Source organism: Triturus cristatus, chromosome 12 (genome assembly GCF_964204655.1).
Source record: "Triturus cristatus chromosome 12, aTriCri1.1, whole genome shotgun sequence".
NCBI classification, from domain to species: domain Eukaryota; kingdom Metazoa; phylum Chordata; class Amphibia; order Caudata; family Salamandridae; genus Triturus; species Triturus cristatus.
Genome location: NC_140595.1, coordinates 739141337 through 739162140, shown reverse-complemented (window position 1 = coordinate 739162140; position 20804 = coordinate 739141337). Strand labels below are relative to the sequence as shown.

At 46.4% G+C, this 20804-nt stretch overlaps 2 protein-coding genes across 7 annotated transcripts in view; one reads left to right on the top strand and one right to left on the bottom strand.

Annotated features, from left to right (window-relative positions):
• TAF6 (TATA-box binding protein associated factor 6) overlaps positions 1 to 15112 on the bottom strand; it is a 122217-nt gene extending 107105 nt beyond the window's left edge. For 2 of the 6 annotated variants that reach the window (XM_085638621.1, XM_085638624.1), the window contains exon 1: positions 4688 to 4827. The gene's annotated coding sequence lies outside the window, so the exon portion shown is untranslated. Of the gene's footprint in view, positions 1 to 4490; positions 4828 to 8193; positions 8252 to 14618 lie in introns of those variants that run through there. The other 4 variants (XM_085638622.1, XM_085638625.1, XM_085638623.1 and 1 more) reach the window with 4 other exon arrangements.
• The window catches only part of CNPY4 (canopy FGF signaling regulator 4), a 37974-nt gene continuing 22507 nt past the window's right edge, over positions 5338 to 20804 (top strand). The window contains exon 1 of the mRNA XM_085638626.1: positions 5338 to 5584. Coding sequence (XP_085494752.1) covers positions 5353 to 5584 — 232 coding nt within the window. The 5' untranslated portion in view covers positions 5338 to 5352. The remainder of the gene's footprint in view (positions 5585 to 20804) is intronic.

Sequence of the window (20804 nt, the reverse complement as noted above, 5' to 3'; positions counted from 1 at the left end):
TCTTCCCCCAGGGCTACAGAGGCCATCTGTCGAGCCGGCGGGGTTGTGGTGGCGGTCCGCTGGTACAGGGGACACTGAGGGTCACTGGCATAGAGTCCGGTCTGCTGGCAGCGGAAACATGTGATTCTCCCTCGGGGTCCCGGCCTCCCTGGTGGCCCGGTGCTGGCCGGAGGCGGAGCTGGGAAGGGCGGAGATTGTCCTCTGGGAGGGCTGAGCGGGGATCCCCCCGGGAGCTCCCTTTGCTGGCCTTGGTTCCCTCCGCCCCTCTGGCGGGGGGGGGTCCCTGATTGTGGCGACCGTAGTCTCCCACGGGGCCCCGGGAGGTCCGGGTGTTCACCCACCGGTCAGCCTCGACGGCCAGTTTCCGAGGGTCTGTGAGTTTGCTGTCCAGGAGGTGCTGGCGCAGCTCTACGAAGCAATTAGCGGCCAAGTGTTCCCATGCGATTAGGTCGAACAGCTCCTCGAAGGTGGAGACCTTGCTGCCCTTGATCCATCCATCCAAGGCCCGGCTGTAAAAGTTCACGTACTCCACCCACGTGGTACCGGGTATCTTTTTGCAGTCTCTAAACCGTTGCCGGTACATTTCAGGGGTGAGCCCATATCTGGCTACTAGAGCCTCTTTCATGTGAATGTAGGAGTTCATCACCGTGGAGGGCAGGTCCAGCAGGGTATCTCTCCCCTCACTCAGGAACCGGCCCCACAGCCCAGCCCCCCAGTCTTTCTGCGGGACTCGGTGAGAGGTCATGGCGACTTCGTAGGCCTTGAACCATTGCTGAATGTCGTCGTTCGTATAGTATTCTTTCACCACATCTTTGGGGATGTGGACCTTTGGTTCCACGGTGGAGGAGATGGGTTGGGTTTCTGAGGGTCGGGCCTCCGCCCTCTTGGCCTTGAGCTCGATTTCTTTTAGGCTACGTTCGTGCTCTAGTTGGAGTTTCTTTTCTTCGTGTTCTCTCTGTCGTTTCTTTTCCTCTAGTTCTCCGTGTAGGCGTAACTGTTCTACTGCCAGTTTTTTCTCAGCCAGTTTTATCTCTCCTTCGATTTTTAGTTTTGCTAGTTCCAGTTCGTGGTTGCGACCTCTTTCTCGGTCCGCTAGTTCCTCCGGGGATAGGCCCCCCTCGGGGGCGCCGTTCCTCCCCGGGCTGCTTCGTGGTTCGTTGGGGTGCTCTCCTTCTGTTTGTGTCCAGGGAGTTCCCGCCTCGATCCAGGTTTTTAATGCCCCCTGGAAGTCCTCTTTCGTGCTTAGTCCGGTGGTAGCGATTCCAAAGTCTTTGCAAAATTGTTTCAGTTCTCGGTGCGTATACGATTCTAACTGGTCCTTTTGAAATGCCGTGCTTGGGTTGGTGCCTGCGGCACCTAGGGAAGTTTCTCCTTCCATTCTTCTTGGTGGTGCGTAAGCCGTCTACTGCACGATCTCTAGGTGTTGGCTCGGATCCCGTCGCCTGCCACCAAATGTTGAAAGGCGTTCCCCGGGGAGGCTGCGGAATGGGTTCCTGACCACCCTGAGGCCCACCTTTCCCAGAATTAGGCCGAGCAAGAGCAGGGAGGCCCTTCCTGGAAGGGTCTCGCACCTAGGATCGCACGCGCTTACTCTCTCTTCGGATAGAGGGACACCACACAGTAGGTCGTTATAAGGCAATAAGCTTTTATCAGTTGTTGTCAGGGATCTTTATGATCCGGCAGGCAGGTGCAGAATTAATGCCACAAGCGGCAGCGATCTTGTGATGATGGGAAAAGGGGTAGCGGGACAGTCTTACAATCAGTGTCTCTGCGAGGTATCCGGCGCACAGCTCTCAATCCTCGAGCTGAGGGGATGTTGCTTCTCTCGGCAATCTCTGCCGATTCTCTGGGAGGAGTAGCCGCGAGTCACTCAGCAGGCACCGGGGAGTCGTAGTTCAGGGAGCCGCGACGGCGTCAGCAGGGCTCAGATGGTTCCGAATTCGAGGAGCCGTGACGGCGTCAGCAGGGCTCAGATGGTTCAGAGTTCGGGGAGCCGCGACGGCGTCAGCAGGGCTCAGAATTCGAGGAGCCGCGACGGCGTCAGCAGGGCTTAGATGGTTCAGAGTTCGGGGAGCCGCGACGGCGTCAGCAGGGCTCAGGTGGCTTCAGAGTTCGGATAGCGTTCTTCTGTTCGGTGAGCGATCGAGCCGCGACCAGGTCAGCAGGCTCTCGTCAGTCCAGGTCTTCTCTGCCTCTCGTCCCTTCAGCACCCCTTGTTATACTCCCCCTCCTCTTTGAAGTCCGGAGTCCTCGCGGAGAGGGGTCTCGTGCCTGGGGGGCGGTGTGTCGGGGTTTCCTGTCGCTCAGCCCCTTGATCTGTTCAGATGTGTCCGGGAGGGACTCCAGACGCCCAGCAGGAGAGGCGCCCGCTCACCGGGGGCCTGGTGGGCGATCGAAACCTCCCTCGGGAAGAGACCAGAGGTGTGACAGAGTCGGCGCCTCTCGGTCTGGTTTGGGGGGGGGGGTTCGTTCTCCCTCGGCCGGGCATGCGTGTTGGGGATCTGGTCGGCCCTCGGGATGTTGGTCCACGGAGGCCGGAAGGCCGTGCCCACGAGGTTCGGCGTGTTTGTAGTGTGACTTGCTGGTCGGGAGGGCCCACGCCACGAGGCCGGTCTCACATCTGGCAACTCTCCCAGGATGTGGAATGATCTCCCTAGAGTTTTCAGATGCAACCCCTCCTTCTCCCGTTTCAAAAGGGACCTGAAAATTCATCTCCTTAACAAATACTTTCCTGACCAACGTCAACTAACCTAGACTTCAATATCCGAGTTTACTCCTCTCTCTTAACATTCAAGGATAGTTTGTGACCGGACTGTTAACCACCTTATCTTCCATGCTGTATTTTTTCTATCCCTGATTTTGCTCCCTTACTGCCTGCCTACTATGTAATGCAATTTCTGTCTGTTTTTCTTTACAGTATGTATGCAAAGCGCTCTGATACCTACAGGTCAAGCTAGTGCTATATAAAACTTTAAAAATTAAATTAAAATAAATAAAAAGTGTGTGTGGGGAGGAGCGGAGGGTCCTACTGAAACAAAATTACAGAAATAGACGTGGGGAGTGGTATAATGCACATAGAGTTGGACCAGTACCAGACACAAAACCCTTAATAAGCCATAATTACATATATTTACAAATTAAGACACAATGAAATAAGGCGATTTGTCAACAACACGATGTTTGTTCAAAGTGCCAAATCCAAGATCGAACAAGATTCCCTAAGATGTAAGGTAGCCAACCAAATCACGCCATCAAATATGGTATCTATACAGGTACTGCCACTTTTCTAACCGGAATGTAGGCTGTCGCTTCTGCATTTAAAAAGTGTACAGGCACATATTTGCTTGAAAGTTATAATAACGCACTAGCCTCAATTATATTATTGCACTATGGGGTTCTATCCCATTCAAGGAAGATACTCCTGCACAATTAGCATTCAAAAAGCTCTAAGCCTTTATTGCTCTTTATGACCACATACGGAAACACTGTGCAACAACTAGCCGGTTTTGTTAGGCCTTATTCAAGGGTTCGGGGGGGGGGGGGGTCTCACGTTTACACTCGTTTAAGAAAGCCGGGGTTCACACACCTATATTTTACTTGGGTTTCATCCGTTAGATCTAATTAAAATTAACCACCTAGAAATAACAGTGTCTGCTAGTGTACTACGCTGGTCTAGCAGAGAATCGCTTGTTTAAATTATAAACCCCCTTACACTTCGTTTGCAAAAAAAAGGGGGGGGCAAAAATGACATATGCAGAATAATCTGCAGTAACTAAGGATCGTGAACTGAACGTCATGTTCAGCTGAGCAGACCAGACTTCAATGCATATTTTATAAAGAATATGTAGATCTTCCGAGTAGGGTTAATCTGGAGCCTGCACAAGTGGTTCTTGCATTGTAGTCTGTGGATGAGTATGTACAGGGGCGGGAATTCTCTCTATACATGATGAAAAGGGACTCAGAGGACAGTCTTAAGGGGAATGCAATTCTTAAGAGGAGTATTGGTATTCAGCGTCTTTAATATATAGGATGGACCGTTGCCTACATCAACAGAATTATTGAACAGCGGAGTAGAGGGGAGGGACTGCACACACACAACGTTAATGCAGGCGAGCAGGATAGGAAGTGCAAGAACGTGCCATGCTCCGGTAATCGTAAAATACCGCTATTATCCATGAACAATAACGAAAGGTACAGCTCCTAATAGAGGACTGGAAAAGTGCACGGAGGACTACTCTGATCAATGCTATGATCGTATCCCGCCCCCCCCGACCCCCATTAAATGGTATGCATCTAAACATACCTGGTGATGCCATCACCCGTTTATTACACCTTCTTATATCACAGATTTCACAGTAAAAATACATTTCCCCTTTAATGTACCACTTAGTTGTATATGTTGTCCCCAAGTGTACGAAGATGTATCTGCCCAGCTCCTACGCTTGCCACCCTTCCCTTCCCATAGACTGTCCTTCGCCAGGTCCTCTCACCCCAACAGTTGCCCGCTCACTGCCGTCTCCTACACTCGGGTTCGCGCTCCCGTGTCGCCGCCATCTTGCAGTTTGGCCCGCTGCCCACAATCCCGGAAGCTCCATATGTACAGATCCTGCAAAGATTCTGTTATGCTCCAGGAAGTCTCTTCTACGGCGCCAGCTGAGCTTGGCTCCTTCAGTCTAACTCTGCTCACCTGCTCATCCCATTCTTCCGATACCCGCGATGCGACCAGTAGATATGATACCTCAATGTAGCTGCTAGGACCTGTCAAGGGGGCGGTGGAAAGCAGATGGGATTGGCATGTAAACATTACTGTGACGTCTCTGAATTGTGCCTGTTGTAATCTGGAATCAACCAATGGCGTACGCGTAATAACACAGATCACGCGACGAAATGAAGAATGCTTACTACGTTGAATTGACGTACCGGTAACAGCTCTCTTAGGGCTTGATAGGGCTGTTAAACTCGCAGACGTATATGACCAGTGTACAACTTCCGTTTTTTATCTGTTTTTACGAACAAACTACTCATATTGTAAAAGGAAATTGCAGTATGCATTACTGTAGATTTCCTGAATGTTCTACAAAATCGATCACATTTTTAAGTAGTTTGGCGCAAATTGTTCTTAGGTAGAATCACTGTAGGCGGCATTCTATCCTTCTTGGCTAGAGAAGGTTTTATTTCAGAATGGCGTATGAGACGTTTGTTTTTATCTTAACCGACCGTTTATGTCACCACGATGCCTTTTCAAGATGGACATCTCATTTTGAAAAACATTGCCACAGCCCATATTTGAAGTATTTCGTCTATGCCTACACGTTTTGTAGTCATGCCTTCTACAGTCGCCAGCCGGCTGTAATGCGCATGCGGATAAATCTCTTCCTCTGCGCGTGTCCTGAATTTGTTAAAGGAACCTGCCTAGGTGGCAACCTTTTCTGTGTCTCCTGGAGGGGGCGAGTCTGTCAAGGGAAACACAGGGGCATAATGAAGGGGGAGTGGACGTTGGTGCTGGCCCTGCTTTGTCTGCTCTGGTATCGGAGCCAAGGCGACAAAGAAGAGGAGGAGGAGAGGTTGCCCAACAGGTGTGAAGGTGAGCCACCGGCTAATTTATTTATTTATGCATTTTTATAAAGCGTGGACTTTACCCGAAGGTGTCAGAGCGCTGTACAATAGAACCAGTTATGTTACATGAGAGAAATGTTACAAGTTAGAACGTAAAAAAACAGCAGGACACAGAATCAAACACAGCAGGCAAGATGAGCACAATATCAAACACAGCAAGCAAGGAATGTACAAAAAATAAATAAATATAACAAATTTACAATGACTAACGAACTTCCTGGCGGGGTCTGAGAATGAAGGAATTAGTTCTGAAAGTGTCTTTGGAATAGAAGAGATTTGAGGTCTGCTTTGAAGATCCGGATGGAAGTGGTGGCACGGAGCAAAGGAGGAAGCGAGTTCCAGATTCTCACCGCATTACCTGATAACGATTGAGCCATCAATTTTTCCCTTTTGAAGGAGGGGGGCTCAAGCAAGAACTTTTCCGCATTCCGAGAAGGTCTCAAGCCTCTGGATAATTTCAGCTTATTCGCCAGATAGCGAGGGGAGGAAGAGTACAAGGCTTTGTGGGTGATGCAAGCCGTTTTGTAAATAGCTCTAGCCTCGATGGGAAGCCATCGGAGAGAAGACAGGATAGGAGTGATGTGGTCACTTCGTTTGGATCCTGAAATGAGGCTAGCTGCTGAATGGAGGACGGATTTAAGGGGGGAGAGGTGAGATTTGGGAAGGCCAGTCAAAAGAGAGTTACAATAATCCAGTCTAGAGAGAACTAGTGATTGGACCAAGGTTTTTAGGTCTTTCTCCGGGAAGAGCCGACGAATCCCCCACAGAAGACGCAGCTGATAACGTGCGTTCTTGGCAATGGAGTTGATGTGTGAGATTAGGTTGAGTCTTTTGTCAAGTAGGACACCTAGGGATTTAGCGCAGTCGAAAATGATGGGTTTACTGTTGAGTAAATTCAGCTGATCCATCCAGGATTGAACAGGAGGCGGGGAGAGAGAGGTAGATAGGAGGAGGAATTCAGTTTTGGAGGGATTGAGAATGAGTTGGTGAACTAACATCCAGTTGTGAATAGAGTTGAAAGTAGAGTTGAGTAGTGAGAGATCTTGAGAGGAAGACACATTGAGGTAGATTTGGGTGTCATCTGCCTAGAGATGGTAAAGGATTCCAGATTTGCTTAGAAGGTTCCCTAATGGTTCCAGATAGAGATTAAACAGAGTGGGTGCAAGGATGGAACCTTGAGGGACGCCTTGACCAATCACCAGTGGAGACGAGAGACTGTTCGCAATCTTGATCATTTGGGATCTGTCCGAGAGGTATGAGGCAAACCATTTAAGCACTGTGCCTTCCACGCCCATTCTCTGTTGAATAGTGTTAAGGAGGGTGTTGTGATTAACAGTGTCAAAGGCTGCAGATAGGTCAAGAAGAATCAGAAGGCATGATTCCCCCGAATCGAGTATATGCAGCGCATCATCGATCACTCGCAGCAGGGCTGTTTCAGTGCTGCAATTTTGAATAAAGCCAGACTGGAACACGCCAAGGAGATTATTGTCTGGTCCCATGGATAGATACAGTTGGAGAACATGCTCCAAGCACAGAACACCACAGGTGTGCAGGTTTTTTGTTTTTTAAAATTATGAGCAATACGTAAGGTCACAAAGTTATATGCGTATGAACTTCTGCTGAAAGTTTGTATTTTTGCGACGCTTTTAATATTGCACTCTACATTTTCGAAATATGGCGTGCAAGTGTAATCTGAAGTAGCTTTCCATCGTGAGTGTTAAAATACCCACTATGAAAAGTCATGTATGCATTCGCGTACAAAATTCTTAATGCAATTCTTATTTGAAAGCTACAATTTATATATTTTGAAAATAGAATATTAGTGGGAGAATATCACTTCGTTTTTTAGGGGGAAATATTTACTGCACATTTAAGTTTAAGAGTTTGGAAACTACATTTGAGAGTCGGAAAGTAGAAAACTTTGAACGTCAGGAAGACCACATAGTACTACACAAAATGACGTTCGGGAAATATAACGCAATTGTACACTGTTAATGTTTATGTGATGTCTCCAGTGGTGTTATTTGTGTTGAACATGAGTAGAGCATAACAGGTTTGAAAACCACAGGAGTTACCTTTAGACCAAGGTTGGACTTGGGTACTGGTATATGTAAGACAACAGTGTCCAACTTTGTTTCATGACCACAGCACTTGAGTCACAACACGACAGGGACCTGCTAGACCTCCTTTTGACCTCGGCAGTGAAAATGGTCTTGTCCAACTTGAAGGATACAGCAAAGACATCTTTCAAGGGCTGGTTCAATTGGGTGACACACCTCAGGGGCGCTGACAGCATCGCACTGCAAAACTCACCCTGGAGGACAGCTACTAGGGGGAAGTGGAAACTGTTGGACGAGTATCTGGACCCCTACGAACCCCCGTGAGATCACGTGGGGGTGGGGGGGGAACACTACCCACAAAACAAAAAGATACAAGCCCAGAATAGACCGCTACAAAAGTAGTCTTCTTGTAGCTATCTTCTCTCTCCCTTCTCTACTATTTCCTTTTCTTTCAGCTGTCCTTAATCTTCTAACAAGACATTGGAATGGGGTACAGTTGAACATGTATATCACCTACCTGTAAACGTGACAACATCAGCCAAAGCATCACTAGTACCCTGTAACAGTAAAGCGAATGTACCTGTATGAAAAATTCAATAAAATACTTTGAAATAAAAAAAAAGAAAGTTAACTTTCCACATTCAAGTGAGATAATAAAACAAAAATACTGGAAGTAAAACCACCCTAAACTATTTAATGAAAAAGAAAAAAAAAACTTCTGACCCGATAAGAAATCAAAATTTGCAATTTTGTATAATATAATTATATATAGCTGAGACAAAAAAATAGACCTCTAACCGATATATGCATTCTCACTGTAAAAGATGACCCAAAATTGTAGCCCCAAAAAGTGATAAAACTGAAGATGTAACAGATTACATTCAAAACACATTTAGAGCATTGCTTTAATTATAAAGTCCATACCATTCAATTCTTTTTGCAGTAGGTCTCATGGATTTCTTAAAACGTCTTTGTGGCTGTATGTGTCAATGATTTTTCGACCCTGACAACTTTACCGATCCCATCCCGACTGGGATCGAGGGAGGACATCAGAATAAAACTGCGTTCTTGTAGTGCGACAAAATCATCCATTTAGCCCAGCCACGCTTAGAAAATTGCAGCAACCTGTGTCCATGGTACCTCGAGAGTGAAACCTGGTTTAAAAGCCACAGCTTTATCCCAGTGTCCTCTGCTCAGTTGCTGGATTTTCTCCTTACCGCAAGCAAGTTGCCTGACGGCCTAATTAGTTTCCCCAGACTTTTGATGGCTATTGCTGACCTCCCGCTCTCCATTATAGGTTTAAATTCCCCTGCTTCTATATTGATTACCCTCTTTTGAAGGCTAAGTGACAGACTCTCATTGTGCTAAGTTTCATCCCTTATCCTGATAATGACCCTGAAAATCATGTGAGGGTGGAAACTTCGTCAGCACATACAGCGACAAAGATGTTTTAAGGAATCCATTTGTCTAGAGCAAAAATAACAATACTATGGACTTTGAACGGAAGCAATGCTCTTAAACTGTTTTGTATTTAGTATGTCACTGTCTTTTTGTTTGATTATTTTTTCGTGCTACAATTTATGATCACCTGCATCATTTGTTAACCTTTTTCATAGAGCATAAGGATGGCATTATGATGTAACAGAAACACATATGACTCAGCACCCAGGATATAATAACATTATTAAACATGGTTTATGATCCTTGTCAGATTAGTGGAATGCCAATAAACACATCACATCATTTATCAACTCATTGAAATTGTTTTTAGAAAGTTCTTTCTTTATTTTTATTCTTTTTAAAAACTTCTGTCCACTGTAGCCAACACATTTCATCCCATGAAGAGACTTCTTCAGGGCTGATTCCAACATCTATTAAGGCACAGATTCGAGAAACCTTGTTTTCCTTCTTCCTAGACATCCAATTGATGTTGTTCTCATGTAAATCCCATCTCGTATGGGGATAGACCATTTACTTTTTAGTGAATTTAGTCCGTTCACGTTTGGTAGCCCTGCAGTATTCACAAATAAAGTGAAACCTCGTTACCTAATAGTTATGATCCTGAAAACATAGTTATGCAACCCATCCACAATGCACTGCTTTTTGAATGACACATGAAACTTGCATGACCTAAGAAAAGACAAAACAACTTTCCCAATGTTATCACTTCAGTCTTTTTTGCAAGAAATTGTGCTACTCTGTAGACGTCAATAACAAGTGCTGTGCATGTTGAAGTAAGGCCTGTTCTGTAATGCAAGTGCCTTAGTTTACTCAGGCATAATGCTTGTTGTGGTCTAGTAGCAAAGTGTTCATAAATGTACACAGCATGACATGACAAGGCATCCAGGTGATTCTTCATCCATAAACATTGCAACATTTGCTTATGGCAACATTTAAAAAGCAGGACTTTCTTTATCCAGTCTGCATCGCAATTTGTTTATTTGGCTGGTGCATGCACAATTAAAAATTTGCAAACATTCGTTACAAGAATTTTCAATTCTATTAAGGACACGGAGGAGAGGATTATGCTTCTCATTTCTTTACTAAAATTTCTCAGCAGCCAATAAAAGAAAAAGTAACCAAAACACTACAATACCCATGAGTACCTTACAGGTCACATTACCAACCATAGAGTGTCCCCTATATAAGCTCCAGTCACAGTAACCGTGTCCTCTTTCTTTAACAAACCATCCAACAGTTAAGGCCATCAAAAATAACTTGATCCTGAAGAACCATCCTTAATCCAGAAGGGCCTACTCTGGAAGAAACAACTTGCAGCCCAATGGGGCTCTTTATCCCAGAACTGGTTCCTGAACCAACGAGTCGCAATATCCTCCATGGGAACACAAAACTTTCCATCCATGTAGACCATCAGGCTCTACTTGTTATCAGCACTTGAAAATATAAAGGATAAACCATAGCACCGTTCTACATCTCTGATATCTCACCAATAAAGGAGAAGGGAGAAAACAAGAATATGTATGCAGTATTAAAATACTTAAACAACCATACAATACAATTTACAATGCAAATACATATTGTTTGGGTGGGATAATCCTTGCCTCCGTGTCCTAAATAGAATTGAAAATTCTTGTCACAAATGTTTGCAAATTTTTAATTCTGTCAGGACCGGAGGCTCTGATTATGCTTGTTTAAAGCTTAGCCACCAGCACAGATGCCACATCAACAATAGGCTTATAGTAAAAGGATTTAAACGTGGTCTCTGTTGACCAATCAGCTGCATGCACAATGTCCGAGAGGCTGACCCCTACTGAGAAAGCCTTAGACGCCATAGCCCCTCGAGCTGAATGGGCCTCACATTTTGAAACATCAATACCCGCTTCGCTCATGAGCCAGCGCACCCATCTTGACAAGGTGGCTGGGGTCACTGGGCGAAAAGATTTTTGCAGCGCAATTAACAATTGACCTTTCATGTCTGCCCGAAAGTCAGCAGTACTCACCTCGTAGTCTTTTAAACACTGCACAACACACATCTTAGGATTGTTAGGGAAAGCTGGATAAAATATCAAAGAAGTATTACACTTAGTCCGCTTTGTAATCTCAAAAGTCACCCCTTCTGGGGAAAACCTACGTCCCGCTAGATCTAAAGCGCAGACATCTGAAACTCTCTTGCATGACACCAGGCAAAGTAGCATGGTCAATTTAGAAGATAGCTGTTTTCTTGACAGATACTTATTGGAAGGCCAGGCTTCCAAGAATCTCAGGACAGAAGACACATCTTATAATTTCGAGTACTTGGGACAAAGGAGTTTGACCATCCGGATACCCCTGAGCAGTTTGCTCCCCAACCGGTTTGCCATCTACTGACACGTGACTGCTGAGATGGCTGACCGGAAATTGTTTACAGTTCTATAGGATAAGCCCGAAGACACGATGGAAGCTAGAATGTTCACAATCAAAGAGTCATGTGCCTTAGTGGGATCGATTTCCTGTTGAGAACACCAACTACACCATCGTTTCCAAGCAGATGAGGATCGCTTGTGAGTGTTAGCTGACCATGCTTCGCAAATAAATCTGTCAGCATCTCTTGAAAGGCCTGGGATCTTCCGCCAGGCTACCAGAGGAAGTTGCCCATATTCTATAAATGGATGAGGGGCTTTCAGAGGGTCCAGCAAAAGATTCCACCGCTGTGGGAGAAGGATCGGCACCGCACAAAGCATCTCCAGAAATACTGGGAATCATGCCTGCACTCTCCAGAGTGGGGTGATCAGTATCAACTCTGACTGATGACAACGGGTTTGTGCCAGAACTCTGGTAATCATTATGAACGGAGGGAAGGCATAGCACAGAGATGTCGGCCAATCTTGCAGAAAAGCATCCGTGGCAAGAGCCTCCGGACGCCAGCTGTAAAGCTGGAAGCTGTCTGTTGAGGCATGATGCAAACAGGTCTATCTGGCAAGGATCCCGCAGACTGTTCAGCGACTGGAAAACCTGGGAATGGAGTCCCCATTCGCTGAAGTCCCGTAGGTGCCGGGAGTGCCAATCGGCTACTTCATTGTTGCATCCCGGGAGGTATTCCACCACCACCGAAATTCTATTTTGGAGACATGGAGTCATCTGCGGCGTCCCCCAAGGATCATCTCTGAGCCCCACCCTCTTCAACGTCTACATGAGCCCCCTCGCGGCCATCGTACGCAAACACAACCTCAGCATAATCTCCTACGCCGACGACACCCAGCTGATCCTCTCCCTGACCAACGACCCCGCCGCCGCCAGAGCCAACCTGCACGAAGGGATGAAAGAGGTAGCCGAGTGGATGACGACCAGCCGCCTGAAACTGAACTCGGACAAGACGGAGGTCCTCATCCTGGGCTCCTCACCCTCCGCCTGGGACGACTCCTGGTGGCCTCCCGCCCTGGGCACCGCACCCAAACCGACAGACCATGCACGAAACCTGGGCGTCATCCTGGACTCCTCCCTCTCCATGACCAGGCAAGTCAACAACGTCTCCTCGGCGTGCTTCAACATCCTTCGCATGCTACGGAAGATCTTCTGGTGGATCCCCACCGAGACCAGGAAGACCGTCACCCAGGCCCTCGTCACCAGCCGACTGGACTACGGCAACGCCCTCTACGCCGGTTCCACCGCCAAGCTCCAGAAGAGACTCCAGCGGATCCAGAACGCCTCAGCCAGACTCATCCTCGACATCCCACGAACCAGTCACATCTCCGGACATCTGAAAGACCTTCACTGGCTCCCCGTCAACAAAAGAATCACCTTCCGCCTCCTCACCCACGCACACAAAGCCCTACACGACCAAGGCCCGAGCTACCTCAACAGCCGAGTCAACTTCTACGCTCCCAAACGCCACCTCCGATCAGCCAACCACGCCCTCGCCACCGTCCCCCGCATCCGAAGAGCGACTACAGGAGGAAGGTCCTTCTCCTACCTGGCCGCCAAGACCTGGAACTCCCTCCCGACCGACCTGCGCCTGACCCAAGACCACCTCTCCTTCAGGAAGAAGCTGAAGACCTGGCTGTTCGAGCAGTAGCGGCACCCCCCCCCCCCCCAGCGCCTTGAGACCCTACGGGTATGTAGCGCGCTTTATAAGTGTCAATGATTGATTGATTGATTGAAAAGTGGCAAAAGTCCTTGGCAATCTCCGCTAGAATTCGGTACCTCGTTCTCCCTAACTTGTTCACGTAGCACACCACTGACACGTTGTCCATACAAAGCAGGATACAACAGTCTTTCGTGGTGGAAGACAGTGGATTGCAAAGGAGCCTGCCAGGAGTTCCAGGCAATTGATATGCAATGAAAGTTCCTACTGCGACCAATGGCCTCCTGTGAAAATCTGGCTGCAACGGGCTCCCCAACCCCACCGGCTGGCATCGGTTTCTATCACTGCATCTGGTGTAGATCCGAAGAGGGCTGTGCCGTTCCAGGCCTCCATGTGGTTCAACCACTACAACATCTCCAACCTCGCCTCCTCGGGTAGAGGAATCTGTTCTACGTACCCAAGGCCTTTCTGGAGATGTGGAATCTTGAGCAGCTGGAGCGCACAATAGTGAAGGGGACCCGGGAAGATCGCCTGAATTGAGGAGGCTAGCAGCCCGACGACCCGGACTACAGATCTCAATGACACAGTCTGCTTTTGCAAAATCAACCTCAACTCGCTTGATGGACCTGATCTTCTGAGCTGGCAGGAGGAGTTGACAACTCCAAGAGTCGATCAGAAAACCCAAAAACTCGATCGATTGAGCCAGGATTAAAATCGATTTCTGAGGATTTACAATAAATCTGAGACTCTGTAATAGGTTGATCACCCATTCGAGGTGGGTCATCCCCAATAGAGTACAACGAGCCATGAGGATGATGTTGTCCAGATATATAATCAGACGAACTCCCCATGCTCTCAATGATTTCACTCTGGGACGAAGGAGTTTCGAAGGGAAGGACTCTTTATTTATAACACACTACCTGCCAGTGGAACTGAAGAAAACACAGATGAGGTGCCTAGATGGGAACAGACAGATACGCATCTTTCAGTTCCAGACGGACCATCCAGTCCCCTTTCTGAAGGAGGTCGCGCAGAAGATGGATACTCTCCATCTTGAAGTGCCGATCTACTACCCACCCATTGAAGTCCTTTAGATTTAAAACTACCCTGGATCCAGACCCCCCCCCTTCTTCTCGACTAGGAAGATGCTGCTGATAAAGCCTCGGGTGAGGATCTGAGACCACTAAGGCCCCTTTCCTGAGAAGAGAATCTATCTCTTCGGAGAGAAATTATTGATCTTGTTGGGAACAATGCATCTGGGGAGGGGGGAAATTCCTGACTGGGGGCGTTGAAAAGTTCTAGTATGTACCCCTGCACCGTCTGTAAGACCCATGCATCCTGCGAGATCATGTGCCAAGTGTGCAGAAAAAAACTGTATCCTTCCCCCCCAACATTACCTCCGTACAAGAAATTAGTCTCACCTGAATTTCCAGACTCCTGTTGTCCGCCCTGATTTCCTCCGTATCTGCCCTTCCGGAATCTGCTTTTGGCACGCCGGGTCGGGTAGAAGGAGGAGTTATTGTAATTGGGGTCTTGGTAACCCCCAGGTTGTTGGTGGTACTGCGCACGCGGGGCGCCTTGATTATACCCCCGGCCGAACAACTGCCCTCGGTATCGTCCGGCCCTGCCAAAAACTGGCTGGATAGCTTGTTTGAGAGAGCCTTATCCAACTCACTAAAGGTGGCGACAAACTTAGTTAGTTCTTTAAGGAAAAGCTGTCCGAAGAGGAGGTCCTGGGCTAGAGGATCGGATTCAGAGAAAGAGAGTTCCGCCAGTTCAGAGTCTAGTTTGAGAAATATGGAGCGATGCCGCTTGCTAGACATTGTGCAGTTCGCATTACCTAGTTGGCAGACAGCCCTCTGCGCCAAACCAATCAATTCCTCTGGATCAATAGCCATTGCAGACTCCTTGGCTCAAAAACCTAACTCTAGAATCTTGGTCAGGGGACCAGTCATGTCCAAAACCTTGTCTTGGCATGAACTCCATGCCTGTTCTATGCCCTCTTTAGGGTCCTTGGAGTATTTGTTAAGATAAGTGAGCATTGAAGGATCGACTTCCGGCGTCTCCGCCACTTGCCTGCCAGGTCAGGCCTAGGGCACTCTTACCTTAACCGTGCCCTCCCATCTTTGTCAAAGGCCTGCCGAAGGTGGGATTGGACGTAGTCGACCACTTCTTGAGACGGAAGCCAGGCCGTGGAATTGGGGTGTACTATTTTCGCCAGCTCGAAAGTAAGGAAGGTGTCTCTACATGACGCTCCTTCTTCGATTTCTTTGAGGGTCTAGCCACCTTCCTCTTGTTCGGTCGCGTGGTCCGAGGAGGTATCATCGTCATCCTCCTGAGGTATCTCGGTGATAGTTGCCTTTTTATTGGGGGTACCATAGTACTGATCATTATCCATCGCCTTGACTAGCTTGGTGAAGTTCGCTGCATGGGGGTTCCTGGTCCCCTTCCCACCGGTTCTGGGACGACTGCCCGAGCTAGGGAGCCAGACCTGCTGCTGGGCATAGGTGCATAAATGGCGCTTCAATGGCTCTATGGCCCTCACCAGGGCCTTATTCACAGAGTGCTGCACTCCTGCGTCCAGTGCCTCAACGAGGTCCTGCTCCATGGAGCCTGAGGGCTCCTTTTCATAGTATTCCTCCTCCTAGTAGAAATCCGAAATAATGTCACACAATAGAGTGGTAATGCACCACTGGAGGATAGCCTGTCTCCCACAAGGGGTTAAATTACAGACCAGGTTTACAATATGTGTAAGGTTACCAAGTTCAGGGGTAGTGGAGCAACCCCAAGCAAGCCAGTTAAGGTATCACCAACAGTGAACAAGTTTTAAAGTTTGAAAGTGGAAGGAATCTTGCTAATCACCACTCTAGGCTAAACCTATGCTTAATTATACAGCCCCAAACAGCAGCGTTAGGACGGGGCATCACCGGGAGCCAGTAGCAAGCCATAAAAGTCTCAGAGCATTAAAACTCTGCTCGTGCGCTCATTGAAGCCCAACAGCGTTTTAGAAATGGGCAAAATGGCTGCCGCACATGCGCAAAGCAGGCTGCTCACTAAAACTGAAGAGTACTGCACGTCGAGCTGACGCGCGTCCTTGCTTACTATTTCTCCCTCTCCACACAGAAGCAATGCGGGCGCTGGGGGCCCGGTCGGGGGAGGCAGAGCGCTCCCAACGCGCACTTGGGAAGACTAGCGATCGGTGGCAGGCATGGCAATCAGTAAAGCTATAAATAGATACGGCAATGAATGTGAGAACAGTAGCCTGCACGAGCACTGAAGCATAGATGCTAAAATAAAATTACACAATCGTACTGACCAAATGAAGCGATCTCGCAATCGCAATGTAACCATGACATAACAAGCTACACTTGAAAACAATGACGAGCACAATAATAGAAGTAATGGATAAGCACTTAACTGGCTACGGGCCAGCAAAGAAAGAGGACACTGTTACTGTGGCTGGAGCTTATATGGGGACACTCCATGGTTGGTCATGTGACTTGTAAGGTACTCATGGGTACTGTAGTGTTTTGGTTACTTTTTCTTTTCTTGGCTTCTGAGAAATTTCAGTAAAGAAATGTCAAGCATAATCGGAGTCGCCGGTCCTGACATAGTATACTACACACTTAACTACATAATAGTTTGTGGATGGCTTGTTTGTTTTTAATGGATAATTTGTACAGAATTTTGGGATTATTTAAATGTTTGTGCTTCAAAATGTTGACAATTATCTGCAATTACTGATCATAACCTACTCTAGTTTATGACCCATGAGTTGAAACGTCAACATATCACACTGAATAGATTTTCATGCTGTATAAATTGTGAACTGTATGTACTGTCATAATATGCACTACCATAATGTGCACATTCATTCTTAACTGTTGCAACTCAACATGTCACTTCACCGCTTTCTTCAATTGTCACCTGGCTGTGTTAATTTGTTAACGCTATAATATTTGGCCACAATATGCATACGTCTGAATAAATGATGGTACTTTTAATTACATAACCGGCTTTGCTTCAGACGTTCATTGAACATGTTACTTGCTCTGTTCCCATGTGAATATTGGGTTGCCCTGTTTTTGCAATGATGCATATGTATAGTGACTCATATCACACTGCATCATTGATGACCTCATTGAACATTGTATTTTGTTTTATTTAGGCTGATTCAGTATTGCTGTGGTTTTAAACAGGCCCTACCTTCATGCGGTCTCCATCCGTATCTATGTCAGATGATATGTCGTCAACTGATTGAGTGTAAATAGTGAATGAAGACACATTTCACTGGTATGGAAGTTGCTGCACTATTGATTAGATGACTGAGTCACCCAGTAAGTGACTGAGTGTGAGAGCATCAGCAAATTGTACTGAAGTAAGTTACTTGGTGTTTGAGTGAGTTAGTAAATGAGTTAGGGACTCAACAAACAAGTGAGTCAGTCTTCAACTCTGTAGTCCTGAAGTGCTACTCATGTCAATAAATGTTTACATAAAGCACCGAAGTATAACATTTCATTATAAAAGTTTCAGAAATATAGCCTGAAACATTGGGACAAGCTTTGAAGTAGTTTTTAGGTCTTGCCTGGGCCAGCGCGCATGTGTTGCTCTGCGAGGCTTCTAGTAAGGTCTTCCAACTTGGACCACACGCTTGTGCCTGTTTTTAGGTCGAGCCTACAGCAGCGCATGCGCTGTTGCTCGATCTTTTGTAAGTGGGATTTTAAAAGTGCTTCCCACCGTCTTTTGCTGGCCTAATGCTTGAGTTCACACGCGCGTGAACATGCACAGCTGCCAGCTTTCTGATTACTTTCACTTTGAGCGCTGCTGCGTGCGCACCACTTGTGTTCGTAAACCGTAACGGCACAAACCATTGAAAGTTTCCCCACATCAAATCCCTACAGGCGAATTGTACTTGTTTGTGAATTTGTACAAAAAAGATTCTCTTAAAACATTTTATATTCTTACAGTAAAGGATACACTGATATTTATATAATAAAAGAGGAAATATTAAGGTGCTGTATTTGACTCATTCATGTTTCGCCTTATTTCGCTATTTGAATTGTTGGTTTAATCTAAATGGATAGAGCCTACCAAATATTTGGAACTATACTTTAGTGGGGAGAAGCTGTTGGACTGTCTCGTCCTTGAATTGCGCTGCGTGCAGTAGAACTTGGCCCCATGGCATATTATCCCTTAAAAATGCGATGCTAAGTACTGGTAGTTTAACATTGGCTGTGGCCGTCATGTGGACTTAAAACTCCAAGACATCAGCTCGCGCACCTCACCTTAAAAACAAGCATTGGCAAAGCCAGCCCATCTGGCTTTGCTGTCAGCCTCTCTGCGTTGTCAGTCCTTTTGTTTTTTTAGGCAAAGTGAAAGACCAAAATACAGTCACCTATGGTGAAGGTAGCTGTGATATGTGAAATGCATTATTCGTGAGGGGATAAAAAGCCCCGGGTTGACGCGTCTTCCTTGCTTGGTCATGCAGAGTTAGAATAGTGTGATGGAGGGGTGGTCTTTTTAGCATTCCTGTCTGAGCTGCTTTACCTGCTTGTGTATTTACTACAGCAGGGCTGTGCTGCAACCAAACCCATTATGAGGCTCAATCTTACAAAACTTTCAAAAACTATTTTCCGAGCTTGGGATGTACGTGTATACTAGTTTGGGAAGATCCCCAGCCTTAGTCATACATCATAGCAAATCGTAAAATAAACACGTATTCGCACGCCCGTAATAAAACGCACATTTGCCCTACTCACAAATAATGTTACATTTCTTAAACCTCTTAAATCTACACCAAAAGCACAGAGGACATTCTATGGTCCTACGTAACGTTGGGAATTAAAATCTGTTGGCTATGTATTTTCATTTTATAACGTGGAGCACTAGGGGTTAAAGGAAAATGCTATTGGCTACCTTCACTGTAAGTGAATGTCAATGCTTGTGTTGTCGTGCACTCCAAGTGAAACTTAGTCTTTCAATTGGACTGCGTGACAAAACAAGCATTGACAAAGTAAAGAGGCTTACAACCAATACCAGATCGATTAACCTTGTCAATACTTGTTTTTAAGTGAGGTGTGTTGGCGGCTATCCTGGAGACCGAATAAATGCACCTCAAAACGCATTTTATCCACATCACAGCCCATGTTAAAATGCTAGTAATCTGAATACATTGAGGGGAATATTCATTCAGCTGAGCATATCCGGGCAAGTTGCACGCCCACCTTCCTTCCATTGTATCTGCTAGCCACAGAAATATTACAAAGATATGACCCCGTTTTGTGTAACAGCAGTAGCATGGTGATAAATGTATTCACCCCCATAGCTGTCTAGTGTTGTGAGATTTTTAAGTTAGCTACTTGATAAGGTAACCAATTGTGGATAAATAAGTAGGCGATACTTCATATGCTGTAAGGCGATATGCCCTCTCCTTTATGTTTCAGCTGTTTAAGATATATTAATCATGGACGTACATGGGGCGATTTAGGAGGTCAGGGAGCCTAATTCAGGAGTGCAGTGGAACTTTTCACGTTTTCCAATTCTTTCTGTCCTGTAAGCGCAACTGTATTTTTCTGTGCTTATACCCGAAATCCTTGTAGCTAAGCTGCCAGTGTCCCTTATTTTCGCTGTCTCTGTCCCAAGGACCTCACGACTATTTTATTTCTTCTGTGCTGTTTTTAAAGTTAATAAGACGTTATTAATCTTCATCCTGATTGATTCACGACGTTCAGCGACTTCCTGAGACATTAGAACCCCAGAGGCGGATTTAAACAGCTACCTATGATTCTACCTTCGAGGTTCTGCTTACATTTACGGACTGCTAATTTATCAATCACATGTCATTAGTACAACTCCATGTCATCTGGTGGTTACTGTGTTCATTTCCATGGCGACGAGCTGGGGGTTGGGACCTACCGGTACACATGCAGGGAATCAGGAGCTGGAGGCAGTACAGACGACAAGACCTTCCTTGAGGCATTCTGCAGGACATGAACAGTTAAAATTAGACAACACAGGTGTGAGCTTTGTGACTGTTTGTAAACTTGCTTTCTAGCTATGGCACCCCAGATATCCTTACGTCAGTCATACCTCTCTAGTCCTCATCGTGATATTCAGTCAACAGGTTGTAATTTCAGCTTAGACTACCCAGTGGTTAGTCAAGGTGCCTCCTAGGTGGGTTATAATGCAATCCACAATTTTAATGCCATAAATCAGGTTTACATTTAATTTACCAAAGGCCCACCTCATGACTGACTGGGTCTTTACTGTGTCTGCAGCCAGGCACTGGAATATTCTGCCATTTTCTGTCCTCTCTTAGTCTAGATAACCTGATGTCATTTCGTAAAATGTTAAAAAGCTGACACCAGTGCCAAGAAACCCTATTATGGTGACCGCTGCGCTTTACTAAATATAACAAGCATTGGCATAGCCAATAGGTCCGCTTTTGGGACCTTAGAAGTATTTAGTTATGCAGCACAATATCATTGGTGCAACAACATCAACTGTTGCATGGCTAAACACTTATAAGGTCCCAAAGGCGAGACCTATTGGCTATGCCAATGCTTGTTTTTTTTTTTGGCTCACACACTATTTGCCTTTGCGTGCGT